The following is a 16,534-nucleotide window of genomic DNA, read 5'->3' as shown; positions in this document are numbered from 1 at the left end:
GTGTCTTAATTTTCTGGAGGAGTACCTTTTCATTTTGATACAGGGTGTCCATAATATTATTACCAAATTCAATCCCCAAGTATTTAATAAAACTCGACTGCCATGTTAACCCAGAGTCCCCCAACATTTCGCTAGTACAAAACACGTTTAGTGGTTTAACTTCCGATTTATCTCTATTGAGTTTATACCCAGAGCGCATAGAATATACTGCAATCGTCTCCATTAGGGCTGTAATCGAGGAATCCGGACGCTCTGTAACTATCAAAATGTCATCCGCATACGCGGCCAATTTGACACGTACACCATTGATGTCCACACCCGCAATATCCGCGTTGAGCTTGATAGCCTGAAGAAGAGGTTCCAATGCCAAGAGGAAAAGTGATGGAGATAGAGGGCATCCCTGTCTGGTACCCTGATATAGGGGGAAGGACTCCGAAAGTGACCCATTGACAGCTATACGTCCAGTCGGTTTTAGGTAAAGTGACATAACCATTTTAATAAAGTCCTTACCCAAGCTAAAGAAATGCAGGCAACGTTCCAAGAACGACCAAGAGACTCTGTCGAAGGCCTTCTCGGCGTCTAACGTAATGGCGATCGAGGGTACAGATTTGGTTGCAGCATTTTCTAATACATGGCATAACAGACGTGTGTTATCGTTGGATAACCGGTTCCGGAGGAACCCCACCTGGGAATTGCTTATTAATTTATGAAGGACCAAATTGAGCCTGACCGCAAGTACTTTGGCGTATATTTTGCAATCAACATTTATAAGCGAGATGGGCCTATAATTTTTTGGGTGAACAGGGTCTTTCCCCTCCTTGGGGATAACAACGATGTTGGCTTCAGTCATGGAGTCAGGTGTGTGCCCAGTGTCAGCAATATGGTTAAAAACCTGTTTCATAGCAGGACCTAATTGGGTTAAAAAAGATTTATAGAAGGATGCCGTCCGGCCCTGGCGCTTTGTTTTCTTTCAAGGACCTGGCCATCTTATCTATTTCCGAGCTGTTGATTTCCATACCTAGCATGGCAGTGTCGTCTTCTGAGAGTTGTGGCAAATTAAGATCATGGAGGAAAGCAGTGCACTTCTCAGTGTCAAAAGTCTGATTATTTGAGTATAAGTCCTGATAGAATTGTTTAAAAGTATTGAGAATGCCATTGTGTGTTGTGTGGGTTAGGTTATTAGCGTCCTTGATTGAAGAGATAACGTGTTGATTTTGTCTATGTTTAAGATATGAAGCTAAAAGTTTCCCTGCCTTGTTGGCCTCACAAAGATTCAGCGCTTTAAATTTATTAATCCACACCCCCGCGCGTTCACTCAATATCTTATTGTACTCATACTTCTTCTGTGTCAGAGTCAATAGTAGAGTAGAATCGTTTAAGGAGGCAATATGGGCAGTCTCTAATTTCCCGTTCTAGTTGGAGTAGTCCCTGATTCAGACGTTTATTTATTTTTGTTTTTATAGCAATGATTAGCCCCCTTATAGTGGCCTTCAATGCGTCCCAGTGTGTATTTATATTAGTATCAGACACCTTGTTGTGACCAAGGTATTCTGAAATGGCCTCCGCAATCTTCTTTTTATCTTCAGGGTCTGATAAGACATCATTGTTAAACCGCCACCGTTTGGGAGTTTGTTCCTTGTGACTTCCGGTTAAGTTAAGAGAGATGCAAGAGTGATCAGAAATCAATCTTGGGGCAATATCAGAGGACTCAATGAGGCTGGTGTATGCCCCAGAGACAAGGATATAATCAATCCTAGTGTATGAATTGTGAGGGGCCGAATAAAAAGTATAATCCCTTGTGTCTGGGTGTTGGAGTCTCCAGGGATCTTTGAGGTTAAATTTAGAACAAATAGTGATGAGCTCAGCGTGTGAGCTCGTAGCTTGGTAGTGGCAGTTGGACTGTCTGTCAATTATCGGATCCAGGGGAAGATTGAAATCCCCTGCCATTACTATTAAATCCTCCCGAGGAATACTATCTAACCTGTCAGAGACGCTTGCCCAAAAGGTGGGGTCATCCGTGTTGGGCCCATAAATATTGATCACATGTATTAGGTCTTCGCCTCTCCTCAAGTGAGTGAGCAAAAAACGACCTTCATTGTCGTGATTGGAGGATTCCAGCGTGATATTAGCAGATCTCGAAATCAAGGTTATGACCCCTCGTTTCTTCTTAGCTGCCGGTGAGCATGCCAATTGCGAAATCCAGTTACCTTTAATAAGGTTATTGTCCCCTTCGGAAAGTTTAGTCTCCTGTAGCAGCACTATGTCACTTTTGGTCTTGGCTAAATACTCTAAGACCTTACGTCTTTTCACAGGGTGGTTAAGGCCTTTAACATTTAGGGAAACTATCTTCAAATCGCTCGAAAGGACACCTTGTTTGTTAGTGGCCATTAAGAATGATTTCAAATGGTGAACTCAACAAATATGGATCGTGACATAGGGACAAATGCGAATATTTTAAAGACCACGGAGCAGGCCCAATGTGGAAGTCAGTAAAAACATACATCCGCAACTGTATTATACCCCTGGAAGCCGAACAATCCCATCCCGAAAATTGCATACGGTACATAGGCCACCTGACATGTCTAGCGAGTAGGAGACGCCAGAGAAAGAGAAGAATCAAGCAGAAGGAGAAAAGGAAAGAAAAGAGAAGGCAGAAAAGTAGAATGAGAGCAAATGAGGAGGCAACTGTGAGAACCATGAAAATGGTTATGAAAACGTGGGCGCTCTCAACCCGAACCCCCCCCCCCCACACCCTCCCACCCCACCCCTACCTCAATACTTAGCATGTGGGAGGTGCGACGACAGAAGCGTCCACCCGCACCCCAGGGGAAACAACATGGTCAGAACATATACACAGACATACCTTCCCAGTACCCAACTATCAAAGATCCTTCGGTTAAAAATGCAAGTCGAAAGACAAGTAACTACCGACATATCCAAGTGTCAACTCAAACAATTAAAGATCCGTACAAACCAACAAATCACAAATTACATATGAGCCAATACGATGTACCGGAACCTTTGAATAGGACAATGTCAAGAGGAGCAAAGGAATCAGTACATGCACTACACCGGGCCTGGTGAGGACTTTCTCTTACTGGCCAAGAGCTGTGATGAATCCATGTCCTGAGTAGGAGGGCCTTCTAGATAGGACGCAAGGGCTCCGGGGTCGTTGAAAAAGAGGTGTTTCCCCCCCTCGGTGATCTTGAACCTAGCAGGACCGACAAAGGAGAACAGGATACCCCTGGACCTCATTTTGTCTCTTAGACTTAGGAACCCCCTGCGAGTATCCACAGTAGGCTTCGAAAAATCTTGGGTAAAAATGATTTTGTGACCCTTCCAGATGAGATGGTGGTTTTTCCTGGGATAGCCAAGTATTGCTTCTACTTGACGGAAACGTGACGAGGATTTGAATGAAGGGATTCTGTGTGCTCTGTCCAGTTCAAAAGGTTGATCGAACGTTATGCCAGTGAACTTAGGTATCCAGTCCTCCAGAAAGGCTAAACAGGAGCCCAGAGCATCCTCTGAACCCTCCGGAACACCAAGAATTCGGATGTTGCCCCTACGATTGCGGTCTTCCAACTCAGCCGTCTGTCTTAAGAGCATAGAGGACATATTCATCAGGGCCTTTGCCTCCTTACTCGACTTGGAAACGATGTCCTCAACATCACTGATCCTCTGTTCAGCTACGGAAAGTCTGTTATTCACAGCATTCATATCTGCTCTGATGGCCGTTATCTCCAGCTGTATAGTGTCAGTGGTTTGTTTGGTCGACTTGGCCAACTCATGGACATCAGCCAGCTTTTTTAGAATTGGCTCCAAAGCACTATTGATATCTGGTTTCACTTTGATAGGTGAGTCTGACTGTGAGGGTTCACCTTTGTTTCTCTTGTGTACCAGCTTAGATTCGCGGTCAGCCATTTTAGAGGTCGTGGTAACAATTGGGTAATTAGCTGGTTTTACACTCGGCTCGCAAAATTGACTAGTGACTTCCAATAGCGCCGTGCTGGGAGAGAGAGGATGACTGCATGGACTTTATGAAGATTGCATGGTTTACGAAGATCCAGCGGACCAATCGGCCACTACCCTTGCAGCCTGCCGTCCAATTACCGAGGTGTGGGAGGATTAGCCGCCAAAAGGCCGTGTGGCAAAGTCGCAGAGAAAAAGGTAGTGGCCCCAGCAAGTAGTCAGTGGTATCAGGAGTCATATCAACGTGGCAAAATACACACCGCTAAAGGACCAAAGCTACCCCCAGCTTAGTGGCCAAGACTTATCCTCCGCAAAATCACACACGGAGCGCACAGGGCTTAGCGTGATAGGGTTTGATGCACGGCTCCTTCCCTCCGTGAGTCCCCACCCCTAGATTGCATCAGAGCTTCAGGGGACCAAGACAGGATTCAAATTAAGATCAAACTCAGGTGATTGCACAATGCTGTCTGGGAGAATCCAGCCATTCTCAAACAGATCCGTGACTTGTACTGGGCTTGTACTGGGGTCGCGCTGGTAGCTTGTAGGTACCTATCTCTTCGGCCGACTTAGCGTGAGTAGCGCTAGTTAAACTAGTTAAGCTAGTTAAGCGTGGAGCCTCTCCGCATCGCTGCCACCGCCGCCATCTTGAGGTCAGGCATGCCGATGTAGTATTAACCAGCTCGCGGAAGCAGCAGAAGGCGCTGAGTAAACATTATCAGCGAGGCGCCAACAGTGTCAATAAACAGTCAAGAGCGATGGTCAATGGGTACTTGCTGTGAGACCACGGCTCAGCCGAACGGGGACATCTCGTTCGGACTATCGGGGAGGCGCCATTTTGTATTTTCCCCGTGCCGCGTCGCGAAGCAAAACCGTCCTGGAAGTCGCCTGTGCAGGGACCGCCGTTGGTTTCAGAGGGCTCCTCTTGTGCCAGGCTCCTCACATAGTGGTTCACGCACAACCTGAGGCGCGAACAATCAGCCGCAGGGCACGGGAAGGGCAGCGTTTTCCCCCGGTCCAACGGAGCGACAGAATCAGGCGGCCATCTCGACTGCCGTCCAAGCCACCGGCTTACTTGGCTTCTTTACCGGGCCCGAGGGTGCGGTGTGGGAAGCAGTGTCTCTGGTCTTGCCTAGGCCCGGAGGCGAAGGCGTGACCGAAGCCTTTTTCGGTGCCGGCGAGGGTGTGGGGGTAGATTAGTACTCACGACCCTCTGTGCCAGAGTGATGTCCTCCACATCTGACTCGTCGCCTTCGGAGGCACTGACGAGTCCCTCGTCGGTGTGAGGCTGTTCTGGAGCGTCGACGCCTTCTCCGAAGATGTCGTCCGGAATCGTTGTCGAGGAGTGTGCCATGGTTCTTCTGGATCTTCGGTCTCGAATAGTCTTTTTGGACCGGAAGGACTTGCACGCCGGACAGTCTCGAGCCTCGTGTTCAGGGGAGAGGCATAGATTGCAAACCTCGTGGAGATCAGTGTGGGGGAATTTGGACCCACATCGAGGGCACTTTTTAAATGGAGTCCTTTCCATTAGCCAGGACCGGAGCTTGGGTAGGCCCGAAGGCCGCCGTCGACGACTGGAACCGAAGGTCTGTGCCGATGAGAAGTCGCATCGAGTGGGGAGATCACGTTCCAAACAATACCGCGAATTGGGGTGAGGATTGCGCGTCGATCGTCGAACTGGAAGCTGTTCGGAACCGGAGTGCGAAGATTACATCCGAGCCCGATGGCGGAAAAAAACAATCTGAGGATGGAGCCGAAGCCCATGCGCAATACGATCCAAGGGAGGAGTCACCGAACTCGTGACTTCCAAAGACTTTCCAAGAGGAAAAACAAACTGCAAACATCCGGGCCCAACACCAGATGGCGATCTATGCACAAGTGTGTAATCTGCAGCTCATATGCCTCGAACACCCATTTATACTGGAAGTAATGGATCATGCTACCAGGTATCCTGAAGCAATTCCCCTTAGGACCACTACAGCTCCTGCAGTCGCCCAGACCTTCATTGGTTTATTCACCACGGTAGGGTTTCCTAAGGAGGTGGTGTCAGACAGAGGTAACCACTTTATGTCTGCATACCTGAAGCACATGTGGGATTAGTGTGGAGTGAACTACACATGCGCTACCCCTTACCACCCACAAACCAATGGTCGTGTTGAAAGGTTCAACAACACATTGAAGGGCATGATCATGGGGAACCCAGAAATAACTCAAAAGGAGATGGGATGTTCTCTTGCTTGCTCTTCGCTTATAGGCAAGGGCCTCAGGAGGGAGTAGGGTTTACCCCCCCTGAATTTCTGTTTAGCTATCATGTGAGGGGACCACTTACACTTGTAGAAGCGTTGGAACTGTATTAATTATATATGTCTTTTTCTTTCTAAAATTAAGAACTTTCTAAACGTTCAAATCATTACTGTTTTGTTTAATGTATAGTTTCTAAGTGTCTACCTTCGCACCACCTCCTAGATTAAGCAATGAATGTTTGTCCCCGCTACCCTGAGACCTTAAAGGTCTGAAAGGGAATTCCTGGTCACGCAGTTGGGGTTCAGTAGTATTATGACCCTAGGACACCGGTGCTAACTGACATCGGTCAGAATATTCTCAAACTCCAGATTGTATCTGGAGATTTTTTTTAAAGTTGTGCCGCTGCCTGTCTGTAGGTGTTGCTGTATGGATTGGTTTGGTGGTGTCTTCCTACCGTCCCACAAGGAAGGAAGTGGAGCAGGATATAAGCGCCTCCCCTGCATTTCTCCCAACTGTGCCAGTTTTCTGACAACTCTAAATGTATTCTAGACAGCATGCCAAGGACTGCGTATCACCTGAAAACGTCAGGATTCAAGCCATGCTGCGACTGCAGAAAGCAGATGTTGATCACAGACCCAAACAACATGTACCTATGAGGTCGGGGCTTTAGTGATTACTCAAAGTCGCATGATAAGTGCACCTCAAGGTGATCCGGAAGTAGGAGGGGAAGCTCTATTTCACTGAGCATAAGAAGAAGATGCTTTCAAAACAGAGGCCCGCTCCAAATCGAAAGGCTGTTCTGAGTTGCAGTCATGAGGCCAGTCCCGCACAAAGGCCCATTCCTGATGGATGTCTTTCAGTAAGTCAAGGTTAAAAAGTAGGCATAAGCGCAAGAACACTGAACAGGACTCAGCCCCATTGCACCACTTGAAGTTTGGCGAGAAGTCGTAAGAGTGTCACTCAAAGGGTCCAGAGTCTTCTGGCTCTGAGCTATGGCACAATTGGCCTTGGTGTGCAAAGAAGGGTCTGGGTCTCAATGAAGACTGGTGCCAAAGGCCTAATCTATCTGACAATAAGGCAGTCATTCTGTTTGCAGTTATAGTATAAATTTACAGGAAACTCTGCACAAAGACGTTCACTTACCAAGTCGCACCAGTGGAACAGTCCAGGAGCCCTCCTGGGAAGGAACAGACTCGTCAGCCAGGTTTCTTCTCTGCGTTGGCCTTGCATATTCTTTGGCAGCTGTGAAATGTAGAAGATAAAAAGTCTTAATTGGGCTTCATACACCAATAGACATTAGGAGTGAGTAGGCAATGAGAGGAAAGCGGAGTCTGCTGATCCAGACACAGATGTGTGTGTTCAGCTTTGGAGTAAGCAGGCAATGAAAGGGAAGCTGTTCTGCCTTAAGATGAGACTAGCACAACAGAGTAAACTGGGGCTTTCCGAGTTTCACCTAAGCAAGTGAAACCTTATCAGAACTCTGTACAGAGCCACAGGGCAAACAGGAGCAACTAGGCCCTTCGTGTAGGAGGCCTTTTACTGGTCATGCCCCAGGTTCCGACCTACTATGTATCAAACAACTGTGCCAAGTACCCCTTCGGCACTTGACTCTCAATGGTGGCGTGGGTCAGGCAGTCGTCGACTTTCCTCCTCAGAGGCTATGGCCCCAGCGGCACGGCAATATACCTCACGTCGGCCCACCTGACATAAGGGGGTCGCCAACTTTTCTCCGCACATGGGCTACAGCCAGATTGTTACGACAGTTTACTTCACAGCAGCCGCACATGGCATACAGAGTTGCTGCCTTTCCTCCGCACACGGGCTACAGCCCAATCAGCACTGCAGTATATTTCACGTCAGCCCATCTTGGAAACTGGGTTGCTGACTCTCCTCTGTACACAGGCAACGACCCGATCGCTGCAGCAGCCGTCTACTCATGCGCTACCCCTTACCACCCACAAACCAATGGTCGTGTTGAAAGGTTCAACAAGACACTGAAGGGCATGATCATGGAGAACCCAGAAATAACTCAAAAGGAGATGGGATGTTCTCTTGCTGTGCCAGCTCTTCGCTTATAGGCAAGGGCCTCAGAAGGGAGAAGGGTTTACTGTGAGAAAGTACCCTCTTTCTTGCATGGTACTGTGAGAAAGTGGCTCTGTATATACTGTTCCCTAATAGGTACAGGGTGTACAGAGTCCACAGTCCCCCAGGGGCTGATAGAGGCTAAAGTTAGGTATGACCTTACTCTCAAAAGTGGTAGCTTGGTCGAGCAGTAAGGCAGTACCAGAGGACAGTGTAAAGCATTTGTTGTACACACTTAGTCAGCAAAAGGTTTCACACACTCAATAACTGAACTCTAGGCCAATGGTTTCTATAAAAAAATATATGCTTGTTTTATTTTAGAACCAACAAGTGGAATTAAAATATACTTTCGTAGAATGAGAGGTTGAATATAAATACTTTTGCAATAAGCAATTGATATTTGTAAACAGTCACAGTTGGTTGCAATAAACAATCCTATTTCCTAAACACAACAATGCCTTGAGCTCAATGGTAAATTCAGGTTATTTGTAACAGATTACTTTTTAGATTACTTTTGGAATTCCAGGCCTGGATCCTAGATTCAGTCCTGGGACAGTATTCAGAATCAAGTGGTGAAAGTCGACTTAATTACTGTAATGATTTTTAAATAATATTTAACTATTTCAAAAGTTGACAGAAAATATTTCAAAGAAAACATTCAATGGTTCTCTATGGCAAGAAATTCAAATTGCAGGTAGAGTACTTTATCGTTACTTTTGTAATCCAGGACTGGGTACCTAAACTCAGTACTGGGGTCTTTATCGAAAACAGGTAAGTAATTACGTTTGCAGAAATTGTACGATTTTAAAAGAATATTTCAAGATTGCAGAAATCAACACTTAAAAGAAATTTCACAGAAAAGCAGTCAATGCTTTCCTATGGGAGAAAATTGGGTTACTAGTAAGTATAGATGCGAGTATTCTTCTGAGCCAGTGCTGGGCACCAAGATCCAGCACTGTGAGCCCACCTGAGAACAGGTGAGTTTTTGCGTTTTTGTCGCTCGGCTGATTTTTAGTGAATATTTGAAGATTTGAAAAGTCCACACTTAGACGAAATTTCAAGAAAAAGCCAGTCAATGTTACCCTATGTAGAAAATAGAGTTAGCGGTTTTCAGGTAAGTTCTCGACTGGCAAAGGTGAGGCTCTGGGCATAGACTCAGGGCTCCCCCAAGGTCAGATAGGCGCAGTTAGTTCACCCTCAGCGGCTCTAGGGCAGCCGGGTGCAGAGAGAGTTAGGCCCAATGTTAGCCTATGAGGAATAGGGGGGCCTGGTTTGGTGGCTGCTGACCAGCAGGCCACGCGGCTGTGGGAGCTGGGCTCCTGGTCACTTACTCAGGGCAAGTGGGGAAGTAGGCAAGTGTAGAGATTGCACTGCCAGGGCCACTCGGGCGGCTGGGTGCAGGGTGCTTTTGAGCCGTCGGGCGCTCAATGGAAATCAATGGGAATGCTCCGGTTAGGAAAAAGGCTGCAAGCTCGAGGACGAGGATGCTTCAGGTGCCACCACCACTTCGAGAGGTAAGTTGGGTAGTTGTAGGTTAGGTGGGTACCCCGGGATTGGGCACAGGGGGCCGCAGGGCGTCGCGTGCAGGGGTGCCTTTTGGTGTCGGGAAATCTTACCCTCTGTTGATCGCGGTTGGGGGGGGGCACCTTGTTCCGAGGCTGCAGGCTTCTTCAGGAGTGTCGAGGGGGGTCCTTGGGTGCCTGACTCAGGGTCACAGTCGCCGTGGGGTCGTCCTCAGGGTCTTTGTCCACTCCGGCACTGGCCAGGCTTGGCTGGTGCAGAGTGTGCTGGGTTCGCGGTTCCGGGCTGCTGCCAGGGGATAGAAATAGGTTTCCGAGTAGAGCCTCTACTCATGGAAGTCCCAGGGGCTTAGAGCCAAAAGGTAGCCAGGTCCTCCGGGGTTGGTGAGGTTGCTGGCCACGAGAGATGCCGCGCTGGTGCGGGTTCGAGAGTCGACAGGCCGGTAGGGCTGGGGCCAAAGCAGTTGGTGTGTTCTCCTCCTTTTAGCAGCTGCAGGGCAGGTCTTTGTTCTTCTTGCTCTTCTTGTAGTTTTTGGATATGGAATCTGGGGAAGGAAGGTTCAGGGTGCCCCTAAATACTAGATTTAGGGGCATTACAGGTAGGTGAGGCCAGGGAGCAATGGGTCCTTGTCCTGGGGTGGGTACACCCCCTATCCTGCCTCTCTCCTGTGGGAGGGGGGCAGTAGCCTAATCCTGATAGGGTAGGGCCTCCCATCTTCAAGATGGCGAGAGCCCGGAGATGTGCTTCACCTCGCCTCCCCCACCTGAGGGGTGGGGTGGGCAGGCTGGCACATCCCCTGTCCTTGTATGGGGTTTCCGGCCAAGCTTCCCGCCAGATTGGGGGGTTGCAGTGGCCTGGGGAAACTCCTAGAGGCAGCAGGCCTTTGAAGCTTCCCTTTGCTCATCCTGGGGGAGACAATTGGCCTAGAGTTCAGTTATTGAGTATGTGAAACCTTAGTCTTCCAAAGAGCCCCAAAAAACTGTTCAGGTGGGTGGGACCCAAACTACTCTCTATGTGCCCCAACCTTATAGGGGGAAGAACTTTGATCCCTTAAAGGCCTGGTGTAATACCTGCAAGAAGCAAGGACACTTAACGGTAGCTTGCCCCCAAAACAAAGCCCCTAAGGCACCCAGTACAGCTACTCCTGGGGCAGCAAGCATACAAATGGGATCAGAAGTGTACCCTGAGCAAATCTGGGAACACACTGAAGCAAGTCTAGTCTCCTTGGGAGAAGTGGAGTTTGCCACTGTAGCTGTGTGGCCACCCAACTTAAAGAAATACTTACAGTACCCCTGGGTGAGTGGAACTAGGGTAGAAGCTCTGAGGGATACAGGTGCCAGTGTCACTATGGTGAAAGACACACTGGTTTCCCCTGAGCAATACTTGATTGGGAAGTCTTACCCAGTCACCAATGCTGACAGTGTCACCACTAGTCATCCCATGGCCATGGTGACATTAGGTGGGGGAGAGTTACTGGCCTGAAACAGGTAGTGGTCTCTCCAAAGTCGCCAGCTGTATGTCTGCTTGGAAATGATCTGGAAAGCTCAGCCTGGGCTGAGGTTGAGCTAAAGGCCCATGCAGCCATGCTGGGCATCCCTGAAATGGTGTGTGTGCAAACCAGAGCACAGAGCAAGAGGAAGGGTGAAAAAGTAGGTCTGGAGCCTGAAATAATGGCGCAACCAACCAAGAGAAAAGGTAAGAAGACTGGGGAACCAGCTTCTGTACAGCAAAACATTCAGGACCCCTCTCCCCAGGGAGAGGATTTGGATACCCCTGAGGGAACTGAGTCCATGGAGCTTGACCCTTACCAGGTTGAACTCTTGGGCCCAGGGGGGCCCTCTAGGGAAGAGCTGTGCCAGGATCAGCGAGACTGTCACACTCTTGAAAGCCTGAGGCAGCAAGCTGTTTAAGAAGCACAGGGAGATGTCACTGGTACCCACAGGGCTTATTGGGAAGAGGGATTACTGTAAGCTGAGGGAAGAAACCCCACTCCTGGAGCCACCAGGAGGGTGGTAGTGCCACAGAAGTACAGGGAGTTCCTCCTAACTTTGGCCCATGACATCCCCCTAGCTGGACATCTGGGGCAATCCAAAACTTGGGAAAGGCTAGTGAGTCACTTTTACTGGCCCCAGATGCACCAAAAGGTGAAGGGGTTTGTCAGCTCCTGTGTCACCTGTCAAGACAGTGGCAAGACAGGTGGCCACCCAAAGGCCCCCCTCATCCCACTACCAGTGGTGGGGGTCCCCTTTGAAAGGGTAGGAGTGGACATTGTGGGTCCACTTGAACCTCCGACAGCCTCAGGGAACAAATGTATTCTAGTAGTACTGGATCATGCTACTAGGTACCCTGAAGCAATTCCACTTAGGACTACTACAGCTCCTGCAGTAGCCAAGGCCCTCCTGGGTGTTTTCACCAGGGTAGGGTTTCCTAAGGAGGTGGTTTCAGACAGAGGTTCCAACTTCATGTCTGCTTACCTAACACACATGTGGAAGGAGTGTGGAGTGCAGTACAAGTTTACTACACCCTACCACCCACAAACCAATGGCCTTGTTGAGAGGTTCAACAAGACATTGAAAGGTATGATCATGGGTCTCCCTAAAAAACTCAAAAGGAGATGGGATGTCCTGTTACCATGCCTGCTTTTCGCTTACAGGGAAGTACCACAGAAGGGAGTAGGTTTCTCACCCTTTGAACTTCTGTTTGGTCATCCTGTAAGGGGACCACTTTGTCTTGTAAAAGAGGGCTAGGAGAAGCCTCTCCAAGAGCCCAAACAAGACATAGTGGACTATGTGCTTGGCCTAAGGTCCAGAATGGCTGAGTACATGGAAAAAGCATCCAAGAACCTTGAGGCCACCCAGGAGTTCCAGAAGCACTGGTATGACCAAAAATCTGCACTGGTTGAATTTCAACCTGGGCAACAGGTGTGGGTTTTGGAGCCAGTGGCACCAAGGGCTCTCCAAGATAAATGGAGTGGCCCTTACCCTATCCTAGACAGAAAGAGTGAGGTCACCTATTTGGTTGACCTGGGCACTAGCAGGACACCCAAAAGGGTAATCCATGTGAACCGCCTCAAGCTCTACAATGACAGGGCTGACATCACCATGCTGATGGTGACTGATGAGGAACAGGAAGCAGAGAGTGAACCTCTCCCTGACCACCTCTCCTACAGCCCACAAGATGGGTCAGTAGATGGTGTGATCTTCTCAGACACCCTCTCTGCCCAACAGCAGAATGACTGCAAGCAAGTCCTACAACAGTATGCTAGCCTCTTTTCCCTGACCCCTGGTCTGACAAACTGGTGTACCCATGATGTGGACACTGGTGACAGTGCACCTGTCAAGAACAAAATCTATCGACAGTCAGACCAAGTTAAAGAAAGCATCAAAGCTGAGGTCAGCAAGATGCTGGAGTTAGGGGTCATTGAACCCTCTGAGAGCCCCTGGGCTATCCCAGTGGTTCTGGTCCCCAAACCTCATCAACAAAGTGAAAAGAGTGAGATGAGGTTCTGTGTGGACTATAGAGGGCTCAACTCTGTCACCAAGACAGATGCTCACCCTATTCCAAGAGCCGAAGAACTGATAGATAAATTAGGGCTGCCCAATTCCTCATTACCTTTGACTTAACTGCAGGGTACTGGCAGATTGGCATGGCCCCAGGAGCAAAAGAAAAGACAGCATTCTCCACCCCTGATGGGCATTATCAGTTTACTGTAATGCCCTTTGGGTTAAAGAATGCACCTGCCACTTTCCAGAGGTTGGTGAACCATGTCCTGGCTGGGCTGGAATCCTTTAGTGCAGCTTATCTTGATGATATTGCTGTCTTTAGCTCCACCTGGAAGGATCACCTGATCCACCTTGGGAAAGTTTTAGAGGCTCTGCAAAATGCAGGTCTCACTATCAAGGCATCCAAATGCCAGATAGGGCAGGGCACTGTGGTGTACTTAGGCCACCTTGTAGGTGGAGGTCAAGTACAACCCAAGATCCAGGCCATCATGGACTGGATAGCTCCAACAACCCAGACCCAAGTCAGGGCATTCCTTGGCTTGACTGGGTACTACAGGAGGTTTGTGAAGGGATATGGGTCCATTGTGACCCCCCTCACAGAACTCACCTCCAAGAAGATGCCCAAGAAGATGCCCAAGAAGGTTAACTGGATAGTTAGTTCCCAAAAGGCTTTTGACACCCTAAAACAGGGGTCTCCAACCTTTTCTGCAGTGAGAGCTACTTCTGATCCGTGAAAATGATTGTGAGCTACTACAGGCCAAGTGTGAATCGTTCCCAAAGTCTCTTCACGCGCAGCTTCATTGACGAGGGATAAACAGATACCCATTTAGTGTCTGTAATGCACAATATGAAACCAGAGAACCCGGTATAAGTCCTGGCTTTCCTCTTCAACAAACTGCATACTCCTGACCTCTGCCATAACCAGCTAAGAAGACTACAACCATAAGAAATCATATGGACGTGCAGTGCTGTTCAAAGCTGCAATCACACTAAAAACCATAACCTGCACATCTGTCTCTCACATCTTTTCATCCACCAAACTAGTACGTTCCATAACTCGGTATTCGAACCTCGGTGGTCATCATGCACAACATAGTACACTTCCCACATAGGCTCACAAAATAAAGACAACACCTTTCCCTCCACAAACCCTACACATGGATTGGCTTGCAGGGTAGTAAGCAGTATAAAGTAACAAATGCTGCAATACAAATATTTTATTACATCATACCTACTTTTTCTACTTTATCACATGACTAGACCTTGAAATGCATGAGTTCAGGGTTTGCACTGTACAAATTCTCTCCTAACAGACCATAAATGTGTTCCATGTAATAATAACCTATTCCACATGTATGGTTCACATGACTTGCCACTAAGTTCATTATCATAGAATTGTCATCAAGGATGGTGGGAGTCCATGTTTATTTCTTGATTAAAAGCTATTACTTCTAAAAATGCCTCTTAATCTTCAAATCCTGGTCAGTGGATCACAGGACACTCACCAGAGTCCTGAACATACAGCTGTATGAAATGCTTCGTATTCGAAACGAGGTGCATTTGTCTTGAACTCTCATAGCTCCACTTTCCGCCCATCAAATAATAAATGTACAGAAACAGTGTACATTGCTGCAAATAAATATATTATATTGCTTAAGGATGTCTGGTCCTGGGCGCAGAATCCAATTTTACTTTAAATCATATTTAAATTTCATTTGGTAAAATATTTTCAACCAACTCACCAGCTTGATTATAAAAGTTGGTTCTTGAGCAATAAAATGGTCACTACAATATAACTGTGAACCTGGGATGCAGGAAATCCTTAATCCACTCCACATCATCTGATAATAAACTGCTCCATAACCATTCAGGAACAGAGTGTGATAATGTGCCAAAGACCAATTGTGATACTTATCAGTTAATAGAAAAAAAGAACATAGGGACTGGGTGGACCAATAGTGCAGGACAGGGATACAAAGAGTTTGAATGATAAAAAAAAGTCTACGTTTATTTATTCTCTTCTCTAAACGTTTGGAAAACCTGTGTGAAATGAATTGGTATCTAGAGTTTCCAGTAACCAATAGGCAAGTGTTTGCCTCTGTAAATGAAAGCTACCTTAGCAGAAAGGCCAAAGACTGAATGGGCATGGCACCAAAATACGTTTATAACTACCTTAGAAGGTTTGATACAAGATTCAAAGAAATACACACTGCTTCAGGTGACCTTAAGTGCCAGATTCACATAAAATGTATATTCCAGGCATATGTTAAGACAGAAGCAATTTACACCTGGGAGTCTACGTAAACCATGCATGGGTGAGTGATGCTAGATTTAAATGTACTTTATGTGAATTTGATAAGCTGGAGGCGAGGTGGAAGAATCGGTTTTGTGTTTTACACACAGGATTTTTATAGTAGCAGGAGGCCCTCGAAATAACAGCACAGGACACACAACAGAACAGAACGGCGGGGTCTGAGGGGCCCGGTCAGGACTGGATTACAGGAACCAGGATATGCTGGGGAAGGTTGGGTAGGAACATGCACACGAGAGATGATGATAGCAATTTGTAACGTGCATAGTTACTCTAAGAATGTACCAGCGCGACCCAGCATAGATCGGAAAGTGATCTGAATGCTACGCAGCACACTGTACATATTTCATCTGTATCAATGGGCGCCATGCACACGGTGCACAGTGTGGGTAGAAATGTTTATGAATGACCCAACAAATCATCAGTTTCCATGCTCGGATTCTGAAAAAGAATTATTTCTAGCACGCCGTGCCAGCGGCAAGAACCTAAAGTTGCGGAGGGAATCTTTGAGCACTAGAACCCCGCAGCCATGTGTTAATGCTGTAAAATTGACAAGCCCTGGTTCCCCTCATCTGCTTCTGCCGCCTTTCTATGCCTTGTTCACAGCAGCAGGTAGTGATGTGGTCTCTCACTGGTGGTGACATCTCCTGCCCCAGCCCCTCTCTCCCTGTGCTCACTGACGGGCTCGCTCTCCCATGTGGCCGAGGAAGGAGGTGGGAGGGAGGAGTGAGCCAGCAAGACCCAGAGGCTGCTGCATCCCAGCAGAGAGGCGCTGCCTGTCCAATGAGAGCCAGGGGAGGCAGAACTGCCAACGACTGGGGCTCTCTTCTCCCCTCAGCTCACAGACCCCACAAATTGCATCCCAAGGTAGGAATGCCGTGAAGACAGCCGCGGACTCGCTGTTTGC

At 47.9% G+C, this 16,534-nt stretch overlaps 1 protein-coding gene across 6 annotated transcripts in view; it reads right to left on the bottom strand.

Moving 5' to 3' along the window:
* Window positions 1–16,534, bottom strand: part of LOC146863586 (uncharacterized) — a 192,509-nt gene that overhangs the window by 30,151 nt on the left and 145,824 nt on the right. For all 6 annotated transcript variants that reach the window (XM_085627535.1, XM_085627529.1, XM_085627539.1 and 3 more), the window contains one exon: window positions 7,354–7,452. In XM_085627535.1, the coding sequence (XP_085483661.1) occupies window positions 7,354–7,452 (99 nt within the window). The remainder of the gene's footprint in view (window positions 1–7,353; window positions 7,453–16,534) is intronic.

This window comes from Triturus cristatus, chromosome 2_1 (genome assembly GCF_964204655.1).
Source record: "Triturus cristatus chromosome 2_1, aTriCri1.1, whole genome shotgun sequence".
Taxonomy (NCBI): Eukaryota; Metazoa; Chordata; class Amphibia; order Caudata; family Salamandridae; genus Triturus; species Triturus cristatus.
The sequence above is the reverse complement of the archived record's forward strand: the minus strand, read 5'-3'. Positions and strand labels throughout refer to the sequence as shown.